The sequence below is a fragment of the Microcaecilia unicolor genome, chromosome 4 (genome assembly GCF_901765095.1).
Source record: "Microcaecilia unicolor chromosome 4, aMicUni1.1, whole genome shotgun sequence".
In the NCBI taxonomy this organism is placed as follows: domain Eukaryota; kingdom Metazoa; phylum Chordata; class Amphibia; order Gymnophiona; family Siphonopidae; genus Microcaecilia; species Microcaecilia unicolor.
The window spans coordinates 277,570,225-277,589,649 of record NC_044034.1 but is presented as its reverse complement, the minus strand read 5'-3'; the positions used below and the strand labels follow the sequence as shown (position 1 = coordinate 277,589,649).

General features: G+C 49.6%; 1 protein-coding gene across 3 annotated transcripts in view; it reads left to right on the top strand.

Annotated features, from left to right (window-relative positions):
* MSL3 (MSL complex subunit 3) overlaps positions 1-19,425 on the top strand; it is a 109,689-nt gene that overhangs the window by 49,102 nt on the left and 41,162 nt on the right. For 2 of the 3 annotated variants that reach the window (XM_030201598.1, XM_030201599.1), the window contains 2 exons: positions 979-1,137; positions 12,237-12,395. In XM_030201598.1, the coding sequence (XP_030057458.1) occupies positions 979-1,137; positions 12,237-12,395 (318 nt within the window). The remainder of the gene's footprint in view (positions 1-978; positions 1,138-12,236; positions 12,396-19,425) is intronic. The other variant, XM_030201600.1, reaches the window with a different exon arrangement.

Sequence of the window (19,425 nt, the reverse complement as noted above, 5' to 3'; positions counted from 1 at the left end):
GGAAAAACGTTTAGTAAACTTTAAGATTCATAGAAACAAACACTATAGCTGTTTTGTTATCTCCCCCCCCCCCCCCCCCCACCTCCTCAGCAAGGGCTCCTGGGCCTGTCCTTTGTAATCCACAAACTGCTCTAGTGCCTGGGATTTTGCCAGCCTTGGCCATATGTGCATGGCTTCAGAGCACAGTGCTGAAAGCTAAGTTCCTTTTGCGTCTGAGAAAAACATCTTGGTGGAGGAGTGCAGCTGGTTGCAGACCCGGGGAAACCGGTTTCAATTCCCTCTGCAGCTCCATGTGACCCTGGGCAAATCACTTAGCCCCCTCCATTGCCCCAGGTACAATATAATATTAGATTGTGAGCCCGTTAGGGATAGTACCAGTACCTGAAAAACAAAATTGTAAACCGCTTAGGTCTAGGCAGTATATAACTACTAAAAATAAATAAATCCGTGTTGCACTGTGGAGTATGTTGAACATTTCTTGTCCAACCCTGCCAAAAACACAAATAGCAAGCAAAATGGGCAAAGAAATGGCAGGAAGAAAAAGCAGAGTTTTTGTTTCTCAAAAGCTTCAGTTGTCATAACTACTGAGTGAAAGCTTCTTTAAAGACCATACTTCTCACGTAGAAAATCTATTTTTAGCAGTTGCTTGACTTTATTTTTAGGAAATAAGCTTTCTTGTTAAAGCTTTTTTTGCAGTTTGTCTTGAAACATTAATATTTTTTGTAAGCTGAATCTGTTTTGGTTTTAAGTAAGTGAGTATTGTTTGTCTAACAAGGCTAAGTAACCAGCCTAGAATTATAGGGTAGCGCGGGATAGACATTTTAAAAATAAATAAATACAGGCATGAGGGTAATAAGTTGACTAAAGTTGATCATTTTGTAGTATTTTGTACAGCTGCATGACTATTGGCAACAAAAGTTTCTCTGACGTGCTTTCCAAATTCATGTAGTGTGTGTTATGTGTTTTTTTCCCTCCCAGTGTTGAGCTTTGTAAAGAGATGGTGGATGGGCTCAGAATAACCTTTGACTTCACACTCCCATTGATTCTACTGTATCCATATGAACAAGCTCAGTTTAAGAAGGTGACTTCCTCCAAATTTTTTCTTCCAATTCAAGAAAACACGCCTATTGTGAACAGGTAAATCAGTTTGTTTATTGCATTAGGGTAGTGCTTTTTAACTGTCAAATTGCCTAATCTTGGCTATATTCTATTCTATTTTGTCTTTATTTCCTAACCTTTGCAGAAAGCGGAGTTCTTTACAGGTGGTGATTTTTTTATTGTGTAATTAGTCTGTAGCTAGGAAGTGCAGATCAGATATTTTCTCATCATTTTAACTTGCCCTTGTGTGTGAGTTTTTTTTTTTTTTTTTAATTTACGCCATACATCTTATTTAAGTGAGATGTATTTTATTGCACTAAATATGGAGCCCTTTTACAAAGCGCTAAAAAGGAAGTATCGCTGGACTACTGCAGCACCCCGGTTGGTAGTTCCCACCCCCAGTGCACTATTGTGTCCGGCACTACAAAATATTTTTTTGTAGTGCCGGTATGTACTCGGCAGTAACCACCGGGTTAGCATTAGAGCCCTTACCGCCACCTCAGTGGGTAATGGTAAGGGCTCCCCCCCCCTGAAATGGTCATGCGGCAAGTGCTTCACTTGCCACATGGCCGTTTTCCTAAAGAAAAGAAAGACCTACCTTTTTTTACCCGCTGCGGTAAAAGGGGGCCTTGACATGCCAGCACAGGCCCCCTTTTGCCACAGCTTAGTAAAAGGGGCCCTATATGAACAGAATATTTAGGTGCCCTTTTATTAAGCTGCACTAACAAATGGGCTTGGCGCCTCCTTATGTGAGAATTTTCCTGCGCATTAAGCCTATTTATAGCATGGCTGTGAAAAAAGTGTTTGTTTTTTTTTCTGTACTTTTTGAATATATATGACCATGTGCTAATGTTATCATCAGCACTCAGCCATTGAAAAAAAAAAATTACCGCAGCAGCGCTTACCTTTCACTGTTTAGGAGAGCTAAAAGCTCCCTTGTTACGGATGCACCAGTCAGTTAGCACTGCAGTACTGTTGGCATGCTAGTTGATGAGCACATTCGTGCCCGCTCTCTGCCCTTACCTAGACACATCCCCTCCCAAACAAAATTTTTGTAAAATTTGCATACTTAGCATGTGCAAATGGCAAAACTTAGCGTGGAATTCTTTGACTTGTCCAACGTTGAGCCATTTTTGCTGCTTTAGGCATACTCTAGCACCTGACACAGCTTAGTGAAAAGGGCCCCTTAGAATGTCATAATAATTCTGAGATGTTAACAAAGGGACTTGACTTTTTTTTTTTTTTTAAGTGGTATTTCTTTTGACTAACAAGGCATTCTGTGTTGACATTTCACTAATTAAACATTATTCATAATTTTTGTCAGCAGAAACATTTGGTAACGTTCCAATTATACATCTGAAGTCTCTATATTCTGAAATGCCTTTTGACTTTTTTTTTTTTTTCAGTACTCTTCCCCTTCCCATTTTGTTCTCTCCTCTCCTTATTCATGCCCCCTGTTTGTGTACTTAAAATGCCCATGTCCCATTAATGTTAAAATAGTTGGTATTAATGGTCATATCTTGCCAATAAAATTACATCTCTCTATATAAAACGCACCTCCAACGTTCTATGAGGCCAAGTTTCCCAGCATTCCAAGTACTTGGTCATGGTGTAGATCAGTTTTCCAACATGAGAGCCTGCCCCGCCCTCGTGTCACAACGTGATGACGTAGAGGGCGGAGCACATACACGTGAAGAAACAAAAACCACACCCGCTCCCTCCCATACCACACACGATGATGTCACACGCAACGCGAACACAAACGACAACCAAGAAAGACAGCGAGGGAGAGAGCCAGCCACACTGACTGTCACAGGAAGGGAGAGACACAACCAAAACGTAAGAGGGAGGGAGCCAGGCAGGCACGCAAGCAGGCAGGCAGCCTGAACGTCGGAGGGAGGGAGGGAGCGAACGAAAGAACCAGCCAGCCACACAACGTGGGAGAGAGGGAGCCAGCCAGCCAGCCACCCAGCTTCATCATGGCAGTGGGAGGGAGGGAGCCTGCGGAGGAGCACGAGGGCGACACCGAAGACAATGCAGCGGCATTAGATAAAAAAATAAACAAACGCACACAACTGCACTCCTTCCTCCAACACTTCACAGAGAACAGGCGATTAGCCATAACCATTAAGACACACAACTAAACTCCTTACTCCACCAGTTCACACACAACAGACGGCTACCATGCTATGCAGCAGTGACATAACTCCCCTTCACTGCCAGACAGGCAGGCAAGGAGGGAAGGGGGGGGGGCACTCCTCCACCAGTTCACACACAACAGACGATTACCATGCTATGCAGCACTGACATGGCTCCCCTTCACTGGCAGGCAGGCAAGGAAGGAGGGAGGGAATGGGGGGGAGGGGCGACATCCTGCCACACACTCAGGGAAGGGGGGAGGGGAGGGGCAACACCCTGCCACACACTCTCATTCCCACACACACACACACTTGCACCTGGGACAGTGGGAGGGAGGGGGGCCACCCTGGCACAAAATCCCTTTCAAAACATTCATTGCACAAAACAAATGCCTTGCTAGCGCCCGTTTCATTGCTCTCGGAAACGGGCCTTTTTTACTAGTATTTTTATAAATGCAGTGTGGATGAAATAACCCACAGCATCTCCACTTTATCAGGTTTCTTCTGGACATAGCACTTAAGGAATAAACTGTACCTCAGAGGGATTTTCTTCTCAAACTAAAGTAGTGTTTGAACCACTTACCTCTTGTATGTTCATTCTTTGAAAATATTCCCCTTGAACTAGTTAACTTAAGATTTTATAGGTACTTTCAAACAAATGGACACTACTAGCCCCCAAATTCTATGAATTGTGCACGCGATTTAATTGAGTAACAAGCTGATTAGTGCTAGTAATTGGGCACTAACAATCGGTTATTAGTCCTGATTGGCAATTTGAATTTACACACGCATTTTTGTAGTCAGTACTCTCTAAAGATGCGTACGTAAATTTTTCTCCGAGGACAAGCAGGCTGCTTGTTCTCACAAATGGGTGACGTCCACGGCAGCCCCTCTGATCGGAGATCTTCCTAGCAACAGAGTTTGCTAGTTCTCGCGCGTGCCCGCGAGGCCGTCTTCCCGCCCGAATTCGCTCGTGTTTGCTAGTCTCCTTTTTTCCGCAGCTCGGGACGGCTGTTTTTTCGGTTGCTCCGCACCCCTAGGAGATCCCTCGCGATTCGCGTTCTTTTTTCTCTTTTAAATTTTACCTCTATTTCTAGTGTTGGCACGTAAGTTTTCTTTCGTGGTCGAGTGCGGCTTTTTCGCCGCCTTTTCGTTTTTTGGTGAGTTTTGGGGCCTTTTTCACCATCGTGGATTTCGATTTTGCTGGCATGATTTTTCCGCCCATGTCATCGAAGCCTTCCAGCGGCTTCAACCCGTGCACCCAGTGCGGCCGGTTAATCTCTCTCACTGATAGGCACGCTTCTTGCCTTCAGTGTCTGGGGCTGGGCACCGTCCTCAGGCCTGTAATCTCTGTCTTCTTTTGAAGAGGAGAACTCAGGAGGCGAGATTAGCCCAGTGGAACAGTTTGTTCGGGGCTTCATCCGGCGCGTCGACATCCTCCGTTCCGCGGTCTTCGGCATCGGAGCCTTCGGTACCACGCCCATCATCAACTTCGGTACCGCGTTCATCGGTACCGGAATCAACATCGAGGCCTTCGGTATCGAAGTCATCGTCTGGTGCAGCTGCGAGACCGGGATCGTTCCTCGTGAGGATGTCGTCGGAGGGTGCTTCGATGTCTGGAGTGCAGGTGAGGGCTGTCCATTCCCCTGCTGGTGGCAGTGAGCCCATGAGCAGGTCTACGCCTGTCTCGAGGGCTCCCGCGGTACAGCCCCCCCGGGATCGACCCTCTTCGGACCCGGACCCGAGGAGACGTTTGGATTCGACGTCTTCCTCTTTGGTACCGGGGGGTACCGAGGCCATGCGTCTTGCTAAGGCAAAGAAGCACCGACATCGGTCACCCTCCAAGCGTGGTACCGAGAGCTCTGGGTCGCTGGTACCGCCGGCACCCAAGCGTCGACATTGGGAGGACCGCTCACCCTCCATTCAGGAGGTGTCGATGCGTTCCCCTGTGGACAGCCCGGTACTGCCTCCATCCCCTGAACAGATTCGCAGCTCGTTGCCGGTACCGGCCCCACCGGCTTTCTCCACAGCCTCTCTGAACGAGAGCCTCAGGGCCGTCCTTCCGGGGATCCTGGAGGAGCTGTTTCGCCCTTCTCCGGTACCGGGGGTGCTTGCGCCGCCGGTGCCGTCGAGTGAGGCGACGGCTGGGCCCTTGTCTGCGGTGAGGACGCCTGCCCCGGTACCGCTTGCGGTGCCGGTGCCGGCCGCCTCCCAGGAGGGTTCCCCGACGACGTTGATGGAGGGAGCTTCATCGTCTCCACTACGGGAGTCCTCTTCTCGACGCTCCCACCGTGGCTGTGTTTCCACGGAGTCGAGGCAGGCGCAGCTTCGGACCGAAGTCCACCAGCTGGTGTCCGACACTGATGAGGAGGCCTCGTGGGAAGCAGAGGAAGGCGTCGGATATTTCTCTGACGAGGAGTCTGACGGTCTTCCTTCTGATCTTACTCCCTCGCCTGAAAGACAGCTTTCTCCTCCGGAGAGTCTCTCTTTCGCGGCCTTTGTCCGGGAAATGTCTACGGCAATTCCCTTTCCCGTGGTCACGGAGGATGAGCCGAGAGCTGAGATGTTGGAGCTCTTGGACTATCCTTCGCCACCTAAGGAATCGTCCACAGTACCCATGCAACATGCCGGGGGGACAATGTTTTTGGGGACAAGGTCGAACAGGTGGTTGAACAGCTCCACCAGCGGGATACCGCTTTCGACAAGTTCTCCCGCCGGCCGCCTTCAGCCTCTACCTCTTCGGGTAGACGTTTTTATGGGGGAAGGAGGACGGTTCCCTATTCTTCCGGTAAGCGTAGGTACAATCCTCCTTCCCGCCAGCCTGCTGCTAAGGCTAAACCCCAGCGCGCTCGCTCTCGTCAGCAGTGCGCGCCTCAGGCCCCTGCGGCTCCCCAGCAAAAGTCAGGGGCGGGCTTTTGACTGGCTTCTGCAGAGCATAGCCGACGTTCCAGTGTCTGTGCCGGACGGCCTACCGGTCGGGGGGAGGTTAAAATTTTTTCACCAAAGGTGGCCTCTTGTAACCTCCGATCAGTGGGTTCTCCAAATAGTCCGGCTAGGGTATTCTCTCAATTTGACATCAAAGCCTCCAAATTGCCCACCGGGAGCTCAGTCCTTCAGCTTCCAGCACAGGCAGGTACTTGCAGAGGAACTCTCCGCCCTTCTCAGCGCCAATGCGGTCGAGCCCGTGCCACCGGGGCAAGAGGGGCTGGGATTCTATTCCAGGTACTTCCTTGTGGAAAAAGAAAACAGGGGGGGATACGTTCCCATCCTAGACCTAAGGGCCCTGAACAAATATCTGGTCCGAGAAAAGTTCAGGATGCTTTCCCTGGGCACCCTTCTTACCATGATTCAACAGGACGATTGGCTGTGCTCTCTGGACTTAAAGGATGCCTATACGCACATCCTGATTCTGCCAGCTCACAGGTAGTATCTTCGATTTTGTCTGGGAACACGGCATTTTTAGTACTGTGTGCTACCCTTTGGGCTCGCCTCCGCACCCAGAGTGTTCACCAAATGCCTAGCCGTAGTAGCGGCTTCTCTACGCGGGCTGGGAGTGCATGTGTTCCCTTACCTCGAGGATTGACTGGTAAAGAACACCTCCGAGGCAGGAGCTCAGCAGTCCATGCAGGTGACTATTCAACTCCTGGAGCTGCTAGGGTTTGTGATAAATTATCCAAAGTCCCACCTTCTTCCAGTTCAGAAACTCAAATTCATAGGAGCTCTGCTGGATTCTCAGACGGCCCGTGCCTACCTTCCAGAGACCAGGGCCGACAATCTGCTGACCCTTGTCTCCTCGGTGCGGGCGTCTCAGCAGATCAGAGCTCAGCAGATGTTGAGATTGCTCGGCCACATGGCCTCCACGGTTCACGTGACTCCCATGGCCCGCCTTTTTATGAGATCAGCTCAATGGACCCTAGCCTCCCAGTGGTGCCAGACTGCTGGGAGCCTAGAGGACGTGGTCCGCTTGTCCACGAGGTTTCTCCTCTCCCTTCATTGGTGGACAATTCGATCCAATTTGACCCTGGGACGTCCCTTCCAGATTCCTCAGCCGCAAAAGGTGCTGACCACGGACGCGTCATTCCTGGGGTGGGGAGCGCATGTCGATGGGCTCCACACCCAGGGGACTTGGTCCGTCCAGGAACAAGGTCTACAGATCAACCTCCTGGAGTTGCGAGCGGTCTGGAATGCTCTGAAGGCTTTCAGGGATCGGCTGTCCCATCAAATTATCCAAATTCAGACAGACAACCAGGTTGCTATGTATTACATCAACAAGCAGGGGGCACCGGATCTCGCCCCCTGTGTCAGGAAGCCGTCAGCATGTGGCATTGGGCACGCCGGTTCGGCATGTGGCTCCAGGCCACGTATCTGGCAGGCGTAAACAGTCTGGCCGACAGATTGAGCAGGATCATGCAACCGCACGAGTGGTCGCTCAGTTCCAGAGTGGTTCGCGAGATCTTCCAAGTGTGGGGCACCCCCTTGGTGGACCTCTTTGCCACTCAGACCAATCACAAGGTCTCTCAGTTCTGTTCCAGGCTGCAGGCCCACGGCAGACTGGCGTTGGATGCTTTCCTTCTGTTTTGGGGGGGAAGGCCTCCTGTACGCGTATCCTCCCATTCCTCTGATAGGGAGGACTTTGCTGAAACTCAAGCAAGACAGGGGAACCATGATTTTGATTGCTCCTTTTTGGCCTCGTCAGATCTGGTTCCCTCTTCTTCTGGAGTTGTCTTCCGAAGAACCGTAGAGATTGGACTGCTTTCCAACCCTCATCACGCAGAACAAGGGGGTGCTTCTACATCCCAACCTCCGGTCTCTGGCCCTCAGGGCCTGGATGTTGAGAGTGTAGACCGCCTCCTTGGGTCTGTCAGAGGGTGTCTCCCGAGTCTTGCTTGCTTCCAGGAAAGATTCTACCAAGAGGAGTTATTTTTTCCTCTGGCGACGGTTTGCTGTGTGGTGTGATGGCAAGGCCTTAGATCCTCGTTCTTGTCCTACACAGACCCTGCTTGAATACCTTCTACATTTATCAGAGTCTGGTCTTAAAACCAACTCTGTAAGGGTTCATCTTAGTGCGATTAGTGCATACTATTACCATGTGGAAGGTAAGCCGATCTCTGGACAGCCTGGATTAAGAACTGGTTGAAAGATAGGAAGCAGAGAGTAGGATTGCGTGGCCAGTATTCTCAGTGGAGGAGGGTAGTTAGTGGGGTCCCGCAGGGGTCTGTGCTGGGTCCGTTGCTTTTTAATGTATTTATAAATGACCTAGAGATGGGAATAACTAGTGAGGTAATTAAATTCGCCGATGACACAAAATTATTCAGGGTCGTCAAGTCGCAGGAGGAATGTGAACGATTACAGGAGGACCTTGCGAGACTGGGAGAATGGGCGTGCAAGTGGCAGATGAAGTTCAATGTTGACAAGTGCAAAGTGATGCATGTGGGTAAGAGGAACCCGAATTATAGCTACGTCTTGCAAGGTTCCGCGTTAGGAGTTACGGATCAAGAAGGGATCTGGGTGTCGTCGTCGATGATACGCTGAAACCTTCTGCTCAGTGTGCTGCTGCGGCTAGGAAAGCGAATAGAATGTTGGTGTTATTAGGAAGGGTATGGAGTCCAGGTGTGCGGATGTTATAATGCCGTTGTATCGCTCCATGGTGCGACCGCACCTGGAGTATTGTGTTCAGTACTGGTCTCCGTATCTCAAAAAAGATATAGTAGAATTGGAAAGGTACAGCGAAGGGTGACGAAAATGATAGTGGGGATGGGACGGACTTTCCTATGAAGAGAGGCTGAGAAGGCTAGGGCTTTTCAGCTTGGAGAAGAGACGGCTGAGGGGAGATATGATAGAAGTGTATAAAATAATGAGTGGAATGGATCGGGTGATGTGAAGCGACTGTTCCAGCTATCCAAAAATACTAGGACTAGAGGGCATGAGTTGAAGCTACAGTGTGGTAAATTTAAAACGAATCGGAGAAAATGTTTCTTCACCCAACGTGTAATTAGACTCTGGAATTCGTTGCCGGAGAACGTGGTACGGGCGGTTAGCTTGACGGAGTTTAAAAAGGGGTAGATAGATTCCTAAAGGACAAGTCCATAGACCGCTATTAAATGGACTTGGAAAAATTCCGCATTTTTAGGTATAACTTGTCTGGAATGTTTTTACGTTTGGGGAGCGTGCCAGGTGCCCTTGACCTGGATTGGCCACTGTCGGTGACAGGATGCTGGGCTAGATGGACCTTTGGTCTTTCCCAGTATGGCACTACTTATGTACTTATGTAGTTCGCTTCATGAGAGGTTTGCTTTTGTCAAAGCACCCACTCAAACCTCCTACAGTGTCATGGGATCTCAATGTCGTTCTCACCCAGCTGATGAAACCTCCTTTTGAGCCGCTGGACTCCTGTCATCTGAAGTACTTGACCTGGAAGGTCATTTTCTTGGTGGCAGTTACTTCAGCTCGCAGAGTCAGTGAGCTTCAAGCCTTGGTGGCTCATGCTCCTTGTACCAAATTTCATCATAACAGGGTAGTCCTCCGTACTCACCCTAAGTTCTTGCCGAAGGTGGTGTCGGAGTTCCATCTGAACCAGTCAATTGTCTTGCCAACATTCTTTCCCCGTCCTCATACCCGCCCTGCTGAACGTCAACTGGAGCGGACAAGCTCACACAGACAGTCCGCCCAACTTTTTGTTTCTTTTGATCCCAACAGGAGGGGAGTGGCTGTCGGGAAACGCACCATATCCAATTGGCTAGCAGTTTGCATTTCCTTCACTTATGCCCAGGCTGGGCTGACTCTTGAGGGTCATGTCACGGCTCATAGTGTTCGAGCCATGGCGCGGCGTCAGTGGCCCACTTGAAGTCAGCCACTATTGAAGAGATTTGCAAGGCTGCGACGTGGTCATCTGTCCACACATTCACATCTCACTACTGCCTTCAGCAGGATTCCCGACACGACAGTCGGTTCGGGCAGTCGGTGCTGCAGAATCTGTTTGAGGTTTAGAATCCAACTCCACCCCACTAGGCCCATGTTTGTTCTGTTCCAGGCTGCACTCTGTTAGTTGGAAAAGTTTAGGTCAATCTCAGATATGTCCTCTCCGTTGCGAGGCCCAATTGACCAATGTTTGTTGTTTTGAGTGAGCCTGGGGGCTAGGGATACCCCATTTGTGAGAACAAGCAGCCTGCTTGTCCTCGGAGAAAGCGAATGCTACGTACCTGTAGAAGGTATTCTCTGAGGACAGCAGGCTGATTGTTCTCACCTACCCGCCCGCCTCGCCTTTGGAGTTGTGTCTTCCCTTCTCTTGTTTTTGCTTGGTACGGGACTAGCGAACACGAGCGATTTCGGGCGGGAAGACGGCTGCGCATGCGCGCATCGTGGGCGCGCGCAAGAACTAGCAAACTCTGTTGCTAGGAAGATCTCCGATCGGAGGGGCTGCCGTGGACGTCACTCATTTGTGAGAACAATCAGTCTGTTGTCCTCGGAGAATACCTTCTACAGGTATGTAGCATTCACTTTATGTGCTGATCCAAAAAGGGAGCATGGCCATGGGAGGGGCATTCCTAGAATGTGTGCAAAGTGTTATAGAATACTGCAGATCCACGCCTAATTTAGATGCAAGTGTTTACACCAGGTTTCAGTTGGTGTAAATTCTCTCACCCAGAATTGGGCACAGATGCTGGCACTAGTCTTTAAATGACGCACAACTGGACCGCTATTTATAGAATTGCACTTAACACTTTTGTTTTTTCATTGCCCAAATTTGGGCACCATTTACAGAATCTAGTCCTGGTTGTGCAAAAAAACAAAATGAGTTTCTAGCTAGCTTTTTCCTTTTCCCACTCCCCCCACTTCTAAACAAACAAACAAACACACAAACATTTTTCTTGTTCATGTCAATTAGTGCTGGTTGCTCAGTATTAAATTTAAACAGAAGATGGCAGAAACACCATTTGGTCTAGCCAAAATATTTCCTTAGTTTGCTCATGAATCTACTGTAATCCTATGGTCCCTTGTTCCATATTGGAATTTCCATGGAAAGAAGTCTACTTTCCTTGCATTTATTCCTTAGCGGTATTTTAAATGTCTATGATATCTCGCCCCCCACACACACCTCACATTTTGTTTAGGGTATGCATATTTAAATCTTTAAGGGCCCCTTTTACCAAGCTGTGGCAAAAGGAGGCCTGCGCTAGCATCGACGTGTGTTTTTTTGATGATGCGCGCCGAGGCCCCCTTTTACTGCAGCTGGTAAAAGGGTAGTCTTTCTTTTCCTACAGGAAGTGGCCATGTAGCAAGTAAAGCACTTGCCGCATAGCCATTTCAGAGGGGGGAGGGGGAACCCTTACCACCACCCATTGAGAGGGACAGTAAGGGATCCCATGCTAACCCAGTGGTAACCGGGCATCCCATGACACTGATGGTGTGCTGGGGGTGGGAAGTACCGCTGGGCTTCCTGTGTAGCGAGTGGTAAGCCTGTGTTGGGCTTACCGCTGCTTTGTAAAAGGGGCCCTAAATGTGTTTCCCATATGCTTTATGATGAAGACTGTCAGACATTTTAGTATCCATGCCCTGGACAGACTCCAGCTTATATCCTTTTAAAGGGGCAGTTTCCAGCATTGCATACAATACTTCAAATGAGGTCTCACTAAAGTCTTATAATGAAGCACTACTGACTCTTAGCATCAAGATTCAATGAATAGCTCAGAGAGAGCCCATCACTCCCACTTTTATTTTTTTTTAATTTGGCAGTTAATTTGTTGAGTACTCATTCTTGGGAGTATAATCCTAAAGATGGTAATGTTTCTGTTTGCAGTTGACTGGAAGCTCTGTAGTTACAGTGACTCATAATTAGCAGAACAACTCCTTCATGTCATGAAAAGCTTCTTGGATGACATTTTTTTAAATGAGCACTGGGTACTGTCATATGGGCGTCCGTGACTTTTGGGCGCCCTAACAGCGGCATCTAAAAGCCCTCTACTTCTCTTTCCCCCCTCTCCCCCATGTTCTGACCTCCAGTACTCCTCAGGCACAGGGTTTGTGCCTGCTTGCTGCAGCTGGGGGTCCTTTGGCAGAAGAGAACTGTGGGCTTCTTCCAGGCAGTGTCTGTGATGGAGAACAGAACAGGCTTCCTGAAGAATTGCCCTCTCTTACAGGAACCACCGACAAGTACCGGAGGTCAGTGCAATAAGGAGGGAGAAGTAGAGGATTTCCAGATGCCACCATTTGGATGGACAAAAGTCCAGCACCCTAACAGCAATGATGAATTAGTGCCAATACAGTGGCATACAAAAGTCCTCCATTTTAAAATAACTTTTATTTTTTTGCTGAATAAATGTACTAAGGCAATCTTCATTACAACAAATTTGAGCAAAACTGAAAATATCCCTCTTGATTGCCAACTGTGTGAGTTTGTTTGATGTACTGCACCATCAGTAATTGCCATCTGAGCAATTTGTAATTACACCCTATATTAAAATAGTACACTGCCCCAACCAGTAGGCTACTTCAGGGATCTGCTTGCTGCACTAAAAGCCTCAGATGTTATAGCCAGTCCTATCATAGAGGCTGATATGTACTGTCTCTCCTACATCTTTGGGGTGGGGGGGGGGGGGGGTGGTGGGAGGGTCAGTAACCACTTGAGGAGTAAGGGGAGGTCATTCCTTTATTCCTCCAGTGGCCATCTGGTCATTTAGGGAACTTTTTTGTGGCTTAGTCGTTGGGTCTAGCTCAAAACATCTTAATTTTTGGCCTGGACATTTTTGTTTTGTTCCATTATGGTTAAAAATCCCGCCCTTAACACACCCCACACTCCCCATTGAGATTTGAACGTACTGTAGACTAACATCATAGAAAAATGTCTGGAAAATGGGTTTAGAAAATACCGATTTGGATGTTTTGGAGAGAAAAACGTACAAATGCTCTTATGCCACTTTTTAAATGTTTTTATCTTTCGAAAATGAGTCCCTCTGTATTGTAAGGTTAGAATTTTGTAGGGGATTCTCTGAGAGTGGCAGCCTGTTAAAACAAAGGGGTGACAGTGTTTTGCTGTTGTAATCATCTTTTAACTGTGGTGTTTTTTTTTTTTTTTTTTTTGTTACATTTGTACCCCGCGCTTTTCCCACTCATGGCAGGTTCAATGCTGCTTACATATTATATACAGGTACTTTATTTGTACCTGGGGCAATGGAGGGTTAAGTGACTTGCCCAGAGGGTTAAGTGACTTGCAATCATTTTTATGTCTACTGCTCAAAAGCCTGAGAATAGAGCATTGCAATTATCTAATTGCCCTAGCACTGGGGAGCGAAGCAATTTTCATAGGGCTTCTTGGTCAAAATATGACTTTACTCAACAAATCTTTTTTTTTTTTTTTTTTTGTTTATTGTATGGTCTCCAATTGCTTCCTACCTTGCTTCCATTACTTATGAAACTACATAGATGACTAAAAATATCTATCTCAACAAATCTCTTTTAAAGAAAAATTTTGAACCATGGATGAAATTTTGTATTTGGAAATTCATTTAATCATCAATATGCACCTGTAGTATTCTTAGGGAATGAAAATTGTCAATTTTATGCCATGAGGTGCTGGGAAGAGCTTCCAGATCTTCTTGTAAAAACTAGGCCTTTGGCTTTTCCATGTTTAACTTCATTTTGTGAAGTTTCAATCAAGTTACAATTTTGTCAAGCTGCAGATTTAGAGTAAAGATGGTTACTGGGGCTGCGATAAATCCAGTGTACTCAGTAATTGGATGTCATCTGCATAGGCAAATGATGTTCTTTGTTTTTATTTTTTATATTTATTGCAGTTTTGACATTTTCACAAGTAACTCTGTCATGTTAGAGAAAAATGAGCATAGAAGGAAATAAGGCAATAAAAACAAAATCATGATTCCATTCGGAAAGGAAAAGCTCTATTACATCTAAAATAAGTGGGGAAACGACAAGAAAACTAAAAGGGAACTATCAAGGAAATATTAGAAATGGTATTAAGAACACAAAAATGAACCAACATTCCAGACCGCTTCAGTCGTTACCACTAGGCATTGATGTGGAAATAACTGAATTCAGCATCTTTTTAGCATACAGGAAAAATCTCAATTGTTCTGGGACATCAAAAACATATTGCTATTTTCCAACATTTTAATCAGATATTTACAAATGTATTTAAGGCATCAAGAAGCACCAGGCTACACATTTCTTTACATATAGCAACAAAAGCATTTTAACAAATATTAGTTCTAATGATTGAATTAACATGACCAGAGGTGCCATAAATGTTGAATTGGTGCAAAGGTAGATAGATTCCTGTGGGACCCCCATAGACGCTGGAATAAGTTGGCGACAATGTTAGATCTATGAGAATATAGTAGTGCGCTTAACAGTGTCTGCTACAATTGGCTTCTGTTTATAAGGGCCTTCTCTGGTGCTCGGCACACCAGATATGAGGTTATTCTTCTCGGACAATATAGTACGCAGAGAAATTTAATTTGTATACTATACAGGGACTCCTGAGGCAGGCCCTTGTGGCCGAAACACGATTTGTGTTGTCCATTGCATATTTTTTGAATAAAACTTCTGATAACTCAAGAATGTCCATTGGATGTTTGTTCTACACCATCGTTAGCTGTACACCACCTTTTGTGTCACCTCTGCTGTGTTTGCCCCAACCATTATACTCTGAAGTCTACCTGGTAAACTGCTATGATCAACTAAATCAAAAACAGGTAAGTCTAAGTTAATTAGCACCACTGTTTTATCTGATCTAAGTGGACCTGGATAAAAATGGTGATATCTAACATTCTCCGAGGACAAGCAGGCTGCTTGTTCTCACGACTGGGTTGACGTCCACGGCAGCCCCCACCAACCGGAAGAAAACTTTGCGGGCGGTCCCGCACGCAGGGCACGCCCACCGTGCATGCGTGGCCGTCTTCCCGCCCGTGCGCGACCGTTCCCGCTCAGTCTTTTCTTTTCCGCGCTGGAGAGAGCCGCATTCGTCTCTCTCTCTGTCAGCCCCGGAAACCGGATCATGCTTTCGCCGCGAACTTTTTTTCTCTTCGTTGTTCTCCGTTTTTCTCTTTTATTTTGTGTAAAAAAAAAAAACGCTGAACTTTGTTTTTCCCTCGTCTTTTAGCGGGGGCGTCTCGTTGCAGCCTTGTGGCCGCGCGATCGATTTATTTTCGAGGTGTGACTTTTACCGCCACCATCGACGACTTTGACTTCGCCGACGCGATTTTTCCGTCGATGTCCTCGAAGGTCCTGAGTGGATTTAAAAAGTGTGGTCGGTGCGGCCGGCATATCTCGCAGACCGACACCCACGCTTGGTGCCTCGGGCCGGAGCACGATACCAAGACGTGCACCTTGTGTCTCAGTCTCCGGAAACGGACACAGGTAGCGAGGCAAGTTCTTCGGGACCGTCTTTTTGGAACTTGCGCCGGCCCCTCGACGTCGACTTCGACGGCATCGGTATCGACGGCCGGATCTTCGGTACCGGTATCGATGTCCACGAAATCGGCACCGACCCCAGGAGCACAGGTCCCGTCGGCCCGCCGGTACTCCGGAGACGGCAGCGGTGAGAAGCCGATTGGGCAATCGGCCCCGGTCACTCCCTCTACCCAGGGCCCTCGGGACTGAACCCTGTTGGACCCGATTCCTCGAGGCCGAGGGGGATCCACTTCCTCCTCCTCTGTCCCACCGAGCGCCGATGATGGGCACCGTATAAAGGCGAAGAAGCACCGTCATTGGTCGCCCACGACGCATCCGGCTCCCGGCGCCAGGGATGAGTCGACGCCGAGGAAGCGGCAGCATCGAGAGGAGAGGTCCCCCTCTGTAGTAGAGGTATCAGCACGTCAGGGTGCCAGCACTTCGGTGCAGTCTCCTGGACCCGAGCAGCTTCCGGCACCGACACCTCTACCGGCCCCCTCGTCTTTCCCGACAGCAGGCCTGGACGAGTGCCTCCGAGCCATCCTTCCGGGGATCCTGGAAAGTCTGATGCGCCAGACTGTGCTGGCACCGGGGGTGCTTGCGCCCTCGGCGCCATTGATGGAGGCGCCGGCGTGCTCTAGCCTGGTGCCGAGGCCTTCGACGCCGCTTGCGGTGCCGGTCTCGACCGCCACGCAGGTGGAGTCGATGGAGGGAGTTTCATCCCCGCCGGCACGGGACTCCACCACTCCGACGCCACCGAGGCCTCGGTGCCTCGACGTCGAGCCGGGCCCGGTTGAGGACTGAGTTGCAGGAGCTCATGTCCGACACCGAGGAGGAGGCCTCGTGAGGGGAGGAGGAGGACCCCAGATATTTCTCCTCAGGGGAGTCTGTGGGCCTTCCCTCCGACCCCACTCCTTCACCAGAGAGAAAGCTCTCACCACCTGAGAGCCTCTCCTTTGTATGTTTGTGCAGCGCTACGTATGCCTTGTAGCGCTATAGAAATGCTAAATAGTAGTAGTAGTAGTAGTAGCCTCCTTCGTCAGGGATATGTCTATTTGCATTCCCTTTCCCGTGGTCTCTGTGGATGAGCCGAGGGCTGAGATGCTCAAGGTCCTCGACTATCCATCACCACCTAGAGAGTCCTCCACGGTGCCGTTGCATAATGTCCTCAAAGAGACACTGCTTCAGAACTGGTTGAGACCATAATCTAATCCCACCATCCCCAAGAAAGCGGAGTCCCAATACAGGATCCACTCGGACCCAGAGTTAATGCGGCCCCAATTGCCTCATGACTCAGCGGTCGTGGACTTTGCTCTCAAGAGGGCACGGAGTTCGAGGGATACCGCTTCGGCACCCCCGGGGCGGGAGTCTCGCACTCTGGACTCATTTGGGAGGAAGGCCTACCAATCTTCCATGCTCGTGACCCGCATCCAGTCTTACCAGCTCTACACGAGCATCCACATGCGGAATAATGTGAAGCAACTGGCGGACCTGGTCGACAAGCTCCCCTCGGAGCAGTCCAGGCCTTTTCAGGAGGTGGTCAGGCAGCTGAAGGCGTGCAGAAAGTTCCTGTCCAGGGGTATATATGACACCTGTGATGTCGCATCTCGTGCTGCGGCCCAAGGTATAGTGATGCGCAAGCTCTCATGGCTGCGTGCCTCTGACCTGGACAACCGCACCCAGCAGAGACTGGCCGACGTCCCTTGCCGGGGGGATAATATTTTTGGTGAGAAGGTCGAGCAGTTGGTGGACCAACTACATCAGCGGGAAACCGCCCTCGACAAGCTCTCCCACCGGGCGCCTTCAGCATCCACCTCAGCAGGTGGACGTTTTTCCCGGGCCAGGCAGGCTGCGCCCTACGCCTACAACAAGCGTAGGTACACCCAGCCGGCCCGAAGGCTTCACCAGGCACACGGACAGTCCCAGCGCGCTCGTTCCCGTCAACAGCGTGCGCCTAAGCAGCCCCCTGCGCCTCCACAGCAAAAGCCGGGGACGGGCTTTTGACTGGATCCATGGGAACTTAGCCGCCATCAAAGTGTCCGTACCGGACGATCTGCCAGTCGGGGGGAGGTTAAAATTTTTTCACCAAAGGTGGCCTCTTATAACCTCCGACCAGTGGGTTCTCCAAATTGTGCGGTGCGGATACGCCCTAAATTTGGCCTCCCCTCCACCAAATTGTCCTCCGGGAGCTCAATCCTTCAGCTCCCATCACAAGCAGGTACTTGCAGAGGAACTCTCCGCCCTTCTCAGTGCCAATGCGGTCGAGCCCGTACCACCCGGGCAGGAAGGGCAGGGATTCTATTCCAGTTACTTTCTTGTGGAAAAGAAACGGGGGGGATGCGCCCCATCCTAGACCTGAGAGGCCTGAACAAATATCTGGTCAAAGAAAAGTTCAGGATGCTTTCCTTGGGCACCCTTCTGCCAATGATTCAGAAGAACGATTGGCTATGTTCCCTGGATTTAAAGGACGCATACACTCACATCCCGATACTGCCAGCTCACAGACAGTATCTCAGATTCCGCCTGGGCACAAGGCATTTTCAGTATTGTGTGCTGCCCTTTGGGCTCGCCTCTGCCCCACGGGTGTTCACGAAGTGCCTCGTGGTGGTCGCGGCGTATCTACACAAGCTGGGAGTGCACGTGTTCCCATATCTCGACGATTGGCTGGTCAAGAACACCTCGGAGGCAGGAGCTCTCCGGTCCATGCAGTGCACTATTCAACTCCTGGAGCTGCTGGGGTTTGTGATAAATTACCCAAAGTCCCATCTCCAGCCAGCCCAATCTCTGGAATTCATAGGAGCTCTGCTGAATACTCAGACGGCTCAGGCCTTCCTTCCCGAAGCGAGGGCCAACAACCTCCTGTCCCTGGCTTCCCAGGCCAGAGCGTCTCAGCAGATCACAGCTCGGCAGATGTTGAGACTTCTGGGTCATATGGCCTCCACAGTTCATGTGACTCCCATGACTCGTCTTCACATGAGATCTGCTCAATGGACCCTAGCTTCCCAGTGGTGCCAGGCCACTGGGAATCTAGAAGATGTCATCCGCCTCTCCATCAGTTGCCGCACTTCACTGCACTGGTGGACCATTCGGACCAATTTGACTCTGGGACGCCCATTCCAAATTCCTCAGCCCACGAAAGTGCTAACGACGGATGCATCTCGCCTGGGTGGGGAGCTCATGTCGATGGGCTCCACACCCAGGGTCTGTGGTCCCTCCAGGAAAAGATCTTCAGATCAACCTCCTGGAGCTCCGAGCGGTCTGGAACACACTGAAGGCTTTCAGAGATCGGCTGTCCTGTCAAATTATCCAAACTCGGACAGACAATCAGGTTGCAATGTATTACATCAACAAGCAGGGGGGCACCGGATCTCGCCCCCTGTGTCAGGAAGTCGTCAGGATGTGGCGTTGGGCCTGCCAGTTCGGTATGCTCCTCCAAGCCAAATACCTGGCAGGCGTAAACAACAGTCTGGCCGATAGACTGAGCAGAGTCATGCAACCGCACGAGTGGTCGCTCCATTCCAGAGTGGTACGCAAGATCTTCCGAGAGTGGGGCACCCCCTCGGTGGACCTTTTCGCCTCTCAGACCAACCACAAGCTGCCTCTGTTCTGTTCCAGACTACAGGCACACGGCAGGCTAGCGTTGGATGCCTTTCTCCTCCATTGGGGGACCGGCCTCCTGTATGCTTATCCTCCCATACCTTTGGTGGGGAAGACCTTACTGAAGCTCAAGCAAGACCACGGCACCATGATTCTGATAGCGCCCTTTTGGCCCCGCCAGATCTGG